This window comes from Saccopteryx bilineata, chromosome 6, assembly GCF_036850765.1.
Source record: "Saccopteryx bilineata isolate mSacBil1 chromosome 6, mSacBil1_pri_phased_curated, whole genome shotgun sequence".
In the NCBI taxonomy this organism is placed as follows: Eukaryota; Metazoa; Chordata; class Mammalia; order Chiroptera; family Emballonuridae; genus Saccopteryx; species Saccopteryx bilineata.
Genome location: NC_089495.1, coordinates 194,667,342 through 194,673,933, shown reverse-complemented (window position 1 = coordinate 194,673,933; position 6,592 = coordinate 194,667,342). Strand labels below are relative to the sequence as shown.

Here is a 6,592-nt window from a genome sequence, read left to right as displayed (position 1 = left end):
CAGCAGCTGTAAACATCAACACTGACTTTTGTTGTTGCTAGTTTGTCATCTTAATCACCTAAGAGTCTGGTAGCCAACCAGCTTCGGGGGAATTGAAGTCAAAAGATGGGACTTGGTTATTGAACTAGTTTACCATGACCTTAAGACACAACACCATTCTGGATCTTTCTCTGTGTAAAATACTGCTAGGGGTTGGCTGGGCAACACTGAGTTCTCGCAAGAAGAGCTGGGTTTTCTCAAATCCAACGGTTGGGCTCCTGACCCCTGACCTAGAGGCAGAATTTGAAACCTTGGCCTCAGTTTCCCGAAGGCATAAGACGTAGTAGAGCTACATAGGCACCCTTTCTAACCCCCCACCCACCCATCCCCGAGCCTTTGGAATTTGACCAGAAAAGAAAAATTTCATGAAACATTGCTGTTTATTTTCATTTTCTGCCCCTGAGGGAGTTCCCATAGTAACACGTCCTTCCAGTGGTCTCAGATAGGAAGTTCCTTAGTTCCAGGCTCCGAGTTCAGGTTCTCCTGGATGCAACAGTCCTCGGGCTTTCATTGGTTACCACCAGCCCTTGTAACCCTGGTGACAACACCGCCCACAAATCGTCGGGCTACAATTGGTCCGAGCACGAAAGACCTAACGCGAACTCCTCAGGCCATTGGTCTGAGTCACGGAAAACTGGCGCCGCAATTGGTGAGTTTAGAGGTCAGTCAGAGCCAGAGACTGGGTCAAATAGGGAGAAATGGCGACAGAGCCAGGCTGTGGGTGAGTGATTTCGGGAGGGGTGGAGATGTAAAGCAACTGACAACTACGGTTATCCTCGACACAGCTCCCAAGGGGTGGGAGGTTGACTTCTCTTCTGGCTCCGGCTGGACTCCGTATTTAAATATCTGACAGCATCGCCCTGGCCGGTTGCTCAGCGGTAGAGCGTCGGCCGGCATGTGGAAGTTCCGGATTCGATTCCGGCCAGGGCACACAGGAGAAGCACCCATCTGCTTCTCCACCCCTCTCCCTCTCCTTTCTCTCTGTCTCTCTCTTCCCCTCCCGCAGCCAAGGCTCCACTGGAGCAAAGTTGGCTCGGGCGCTAAGTATGGCTCCATGGCCTCCTCCTCAGGAGCCGGAATGGCTCCGGTTGCGCTGCGCAATGCCCCAGATGGGCCGAGCATCGCCCCCTGGTGGGCATGCCGGGTGGATCCCAGTCGGGCGCATCGCATGCGGGACTCTGTCTGCCCCCTCCCCTCCCCAGTTTCTCACTTCGAAAAACTACAACAACAAAAATTAAATATCTGACAGCATCCTCTCACTCAGGGCTAGAGGTGAGAGGTCAGAGGTCGCATCCGTCCTTTCTTGGTCCCTAGCTTTTGGACCTCAGATACTTTGGAAAGCAGTCAGGATCCCCAGCTAAGGACTCCGCGTCCAGCTACTTCCAGAATAATGCTGTGCAACTCACTTAACCTCTTTGAGCCTCAGTTTCTCATCTGTAAAATGGGGACAATAACCTGCGTTGAGGTCAAATAGAGGAAACATTTGACCAGAACTTTGTGGTTCATAGAGGAGTTTATATGAGGCAGGAGTTTATATAGAAGCTATGCATGTTTGTAAGCCCCGTTTTATGGCTGAAGAGATGGAGGGTCAGAGGGTGTCACTGACTTGCTCAGAGTCACACAGCACATTGAGGGTACATGCTGTTCTCTTATGTACACCAGGACCAAATGAAAGAATGGATGCCAAGAAGTAATTTGTGCTTACAAATATTTGAATTGGTATTAAATATATATATATAAAGACTAAATGCAGCATTAGCCTTCACACCCATTTAGATCTTATGGAACCAAGTCTTCCCATGACAGGCGTATCAGGTCTTAGCACCAATGTCATCCTCCCTTTCCCCAGAGAGGACTTCCCTGACCACCTTAGCCCAGGTTTCCCACCTTCCCCAGTTTACTACCTGTTACCAGTCTTGTGGTCTTGGTCACCTTCATTATGTGATATATCCTTGTTTGTTTACGTTTATTGTGTTATCTCCCCCGGAACAGTGCCGATCTATAGTAAGTGTTCAATAAATATTGTCTGGAATAATAGAAGAGCCAAGCCCCTACTGTCTCCTTAAACCTGTGTTCCTCTCCATAGGCCCTTCTTTGACAAGACCTGGGAAACAGTCCAGCCTTAAGCCTCGACTTACTTAGAGCTTGAGAGACTGAGAGCCTTCTGGTACAGCAGCATTGCAGAATAGTGTTTTGACTTTGGCATCTAGACATCTCCCATCTCCCTGATGGCCCTGACAATGCTGAATGAGCTCCTCATTGAGGACCCAAGCCCACCTTTGCTGCTGTACCAAGTTAGCAAAACTAAGTTAGAGACCCTCAACTATCAGAGCTGCTTTATGCAGGACGTCTTTGCCCATTTCCCTGAGATCTTATTTATCCACCGGACGTATAATCCAATGGGCAAGGTGTTATATACCTTCCTGGTGGATGGCCCTTGGGTGCAGCTGGAGGGGTATCTTGCCCAGGCAGTCTACTTTGCCATTCCTGCCAAGGAGGATGCTGAAGGCCTGACCGAGATGTTCCAGGTGTTCAAGAAGTTTAACCCAGCCTGGGAGAGAGTCTGTACTATCCTGGTGGATCCCTACCTCCTCTCTCTGCTCTCCCTAGCTATGGAGTTCCCCACGGCCGAGGTCCTGCCCTCGGCCTTCCATATCTGTAAGTTCCTCCAGGGCAAGTTCTATCAACTTTCCCTCAAACAACCTGTGGAGCAGGTGCTCCTGACCTCCCTGCAGAGCACAATGTGCTCGGCCACTGCTGGCAACCTGAAGAAGTTGCATACACTCCTGAGATGCTGCATCCCCCCGGACCAGCTGCCCGAGCTCCACTCCTACTGGCTGCTCAATGACCGCATCTGGTTGGTCCACCGCTGGAGAAGCCGAGCCGAGAGCAGCCGCTACTTCCAGGGCCTGGAGGTCACCACCCGCATCCTCAGCCAGTTCTTCGGCACCACCCCGTCTGTGGAACAAGGCATGACCTCCCTGCTCCGATACATGCGGCAGAACTCTGGAGACAAGGCAAGATTCAGCCTGGGCCTAGGTCCCCAGAGCAGTCATGTCCCCTCGGACGTCAGCCGCCAAAGCCCCAAAGTGGAGCAGTTGGTAGAAGCCTGCATCGAGCACTCCCTCCAAACTATCTGTACGGGGCCGGCAGCCCAGCTTTGCCTAGGTGAGCTTGCCGTGGTGCAGAAATCCGTGCACCTCATTGGCTCTGACTCAGAAAAGGTCAACATACAGATCCTGGAAGACACCCATAGGGTACAGCCCCAGCCCCCTGCCAGCTGCAGCTGCTCCTTTCACCAGGCCTTCCACCTACCCTGCCGCCACATCCTAGCCATGCTCAGTGCCCGACGCCAAGTGCTCCAGCCCCACATGCTGTCGCCTCAGTGGACAGCAGGCTGTGCTGCCAATCTAAACGACATCCTGGCCAACAAGTGGAGTGAGACCGTAGGTAAGCACCTGGCTGTGGCTCTCCTCACTGAGGAGGTGGGTCAGCTCTTGCAGCACTGCAGCCAAGAGGAGTTTGAGCAGCGGTACAGCACCCTGCGAGAACTGGCCGACCGCTGGATCGGCCCTTATGAGCAGGTCCAGCTGTGATTGTCCCCGGTGCCGAGAGATGTCCATACACAGGCATACATCCTCCCCCCCCACACACCGTTGGACTTTCAGGGACCCTCCCTCCAGGAGGAAAGGACCTGTCAGGGCTCTTCTATTCTACTGCAGCCTACTGCCTACAAGGTCTAGTTCCTTAGACAAGTCAGCAAACCTATTCTGTAAAGGGCCTGACAGTAAATATTTAGGCTTTGCTGGCCATAGACAGTCAGTTGCATATTCTTGGGTTTTTGTTGTTGTTTTTTTAACAAACTTTTCAAAAGAAAACCGTTCTTAGCTCAAAGGCCTTACAAAAACAGGTGACCCCTGCTCTAAGATAAGAGCTATAGACAGTGGATAGAAATCAAGGTCCGGGCTAAGTTACCCCTGTCATGAGATAACTCATCTGACCCACAGAGGCAGAGGCCCCTCGGAGAAACTGGTTCAGCCAGGTCCCCAGCCTTTTTAGCTCCCCACCCTCCCCTCCATCCTCACATCATTAAAGTTGATGTTGCCTACTCTAGCGCTTGTCCAGTTTTTTATCTTGTGGAAGGCATGTTAGGAAATATCGTGGGAAAAACGGACTCTGGAATCCAACACTACATGCAAGTCCTGGTTCCTTACCTGCCTGATTTTTTTTTTTGTTTGGTTTTTTTTGTTGTTGTTGTTGCTACAGAGACAGTCAGAGAGAGGGATAGTTAGGGACACACAGACAGGAACGAAGAGAGATGAGAAGCACCAATCATTAGTTTTTCGCTGCAACACCTTAGTTGTTCACTGATTGCTTTCTCTTATGTGCCTTGACTTCAGGCCTTCAGCAGACCAAGTAACCCCTTGCTCGAGCCAGCAACCCTAGGTCCAAGCTGGTGAGCCTTGCTCAAACCAGATGAGCCCGTGCTCAAGCTGGCAACCTTGGGATCTCAAACCTGGGTCTTCTGCATCCCAGTTGGACACCCTATCCAGTGCGCCACCGCCTGGTCAGGCACCTGCCTGATTTTTGAAGCCTGGTTTTCTGCCTTTTACTATCGGGCTTCAGGCAAGTCACCTCTCTAAGCCCCAGTTTGTTCATCTGTAAAAAGGAGATCCTCACAGCGCTGGGAAGATGAAAGGAATAGGCATGTAATGGGCCTGATGCCCATTGGATGCTCAAATAAGTGTTCATTTTCCTCCCTCGCCTGTGGTCCCATCACCTGCCTCACAGGCTGGGAAATGTAAGGTAATAGGAGATTCACATGGCCTAGGTCTAGGACTTTGTACAAGAAATTTTTTTTTTTTTTTTTTTTTTTTTTTTTGGTGACAGAGAGACAGATAGGGACAGACAGACAGGAAGGGAGAGAGATGAGAAGCATCAATTCTTTGTTGTGGCTCCTTAGTTGTTCATTGATTGCTTTCTCATATGTGCCTTGACTGTGGGCCTTCAGCAGACTGAGTGACCCCCTGCTCGAGCCAGCGACCTTGGGCTCAAGCTGGTGAGCCTTGCTCCAACCAGATGAGCCCGCACTCAAGCTGGCGACCTCGGGGCTTTGAACCTGGGTACTCTGCGTCCCAGTCTGATGCTCAATCCACTGTGCCACCACCTGGTCAGGCTGTACAAGAAATTTTGTACAAAAGAAGCCTCCGTTCTACAAGCAGGTTCCTCTGCCTTAGGTAATTTTCATTGTAATTTCTCCGACAAGTCTCATCTCCTGGCTTAGTGGTTTCTGGAGAAACTTCCTGTGGTCTGGGCCCTAATAGACTGGTATTCGTCAGAGTGGCTCAACCAACCACCCTGTCCCTATCCCTGCCATAGGCACCCCAAGCCCGTCTACCCAAAAACCATACGGAGAAGCCACCCTATGTGTCTGGTGCTATTTCATCAGCTCTAAGCAGGAGGCTGGCCCCTCCTTGATCTCACTAGGGGCACCTGCCCAGAGGCTGTGTGGGTATGCACCTGCCCCAACTGCACCCCCTCCACGGCCCCCTCTGGCTCCGGATGAGCCATCATGAAAGCTTGAGCCGCCCGGATCATGTCCTCTTCCCGCAGGCCTGGGACAGGCACTGTAGGGATGCCAGCGATCATCATTGCCAGGGTAAGGATGCAGATGTCAGGCTGGGAGCTGGCCTCCTTCCCCCTCGCCTCAGAGGGCATCGGCACAACCCCTGGTGACAGCCCGCACAGCAGAGGCCCAGGCCTGCTGGAGCTCCCCAAGTGGGGCGTTCTGCTTCTGGGGAAGTCATCCTCCCAGCCCAAGCTCTCCAGCTGCTTCACGCGGGGGAACTTGTGGCAGTATTGGCTGTACTCCTTCTGCCGCAGTGTCTCCCGGCTAGGCCCCCCAGGGCAGCCCCTGGCTTCCGGCCCAGCCAGGGCTGGGCACCAGGCCTGGGCAGCAGCTACCACCTGCTCAGCTCTCTGGTTCAGTGGCCCTCGTCCACCAGAGGCCAGCACCACTGGCTCTACAGGATTACAGGGGTCAAGAGATGAGCCTGGAGAAGCAGTCTCACCTGCAGAGACAGGAATGAGGTGGTGTGTTATTCTTGGTCTCTTTGAGGGGCAGGGCAGAGAAGCAGAGCACTGGAATAGGAGCAGTTAAGGTCAGCCTAGGAGGGTTGTCTAGTGGTTAGAAACTAAGTTTTACTCAGAGCCACAGCCCAGTCCCCAACACTAAACGGTGAAGAAGTGTTTGCTGAATGAACCAGTGAGCAAGTGGGTAGTTATTGGCAAGCGTTTTGAGAATGGCGTTTCTTTTAAAAAGAACTGACTCTAGGGCCAGCCTCAAAATGCTCAGCAGAACTTCCACCTCTGCAGAGCCAGGAAGCAAGCTGTCAGGGGAAGTTGTGGTGCCCGCTCCAGATCCGGGCACCCCTCTCACCTTGGCCGGAAGGCGGAAGACCTGGATGAGTTTGTGGAGACAGGAAATAGGACATGGCTGTCCCAAAGGCCCTGGTGTAAGGGAGTAGTCATCTGCCTCCTCTCCTACCCTCTC

At 52.4% G+C, this 6,592-nt stretch overlaps 2 protein-coding genes across 2 annotated transcripts; one reads left to right on the top strand and one right to left on the bottom strand.

Annotated features, from left to right (window-relative positions):
- The first annotated feature begins 713 nt into the window (after positions 1-713).
- ZSWIM1 (zinc finger SWIM-type containing 1) lies at positions 714-4,152 on the top strand. The gene is made up of 2 exons (XM_066237006.1): positions 714-760; positions 2,126-4,152. Exon 2 carries the CDS (start codon positions 2,268-2,270, stop codon positions 3,633-3,635), a length of 1,368 nt encoding a protein of 455 aa, XP_066093103.1. The 5' UTR covers positions 714-760; positions 2,126-2,267; the 3' UTR covers positions 3,636-4,152.
- Positions 4,153-5,396: 1,244 nt separating this feature from the next.
- On the bottom strand, positions 5,397-6,533 carry SPATA25 (spermatogenesis associated 25). The gene is made up of 2 exons (XM_066233990.1): positions 6,479-6,533; positions 5,397-6,110 (listed from the first exon to the last, which is right to left on the bottom strand). The coding sequence occupies exons 1-2, from the start codon at positions 6,531-6,533 to the stop codon at positions 5,491-5,493; spliced, it is 675 nt and encodes a 224-aa protein (XP_066090087.1). The 3' UTR covers positions 5,397-5,490.
- Between the last annotated feature and the right edge of the window lie 59 nt (positions 6,534-6,592).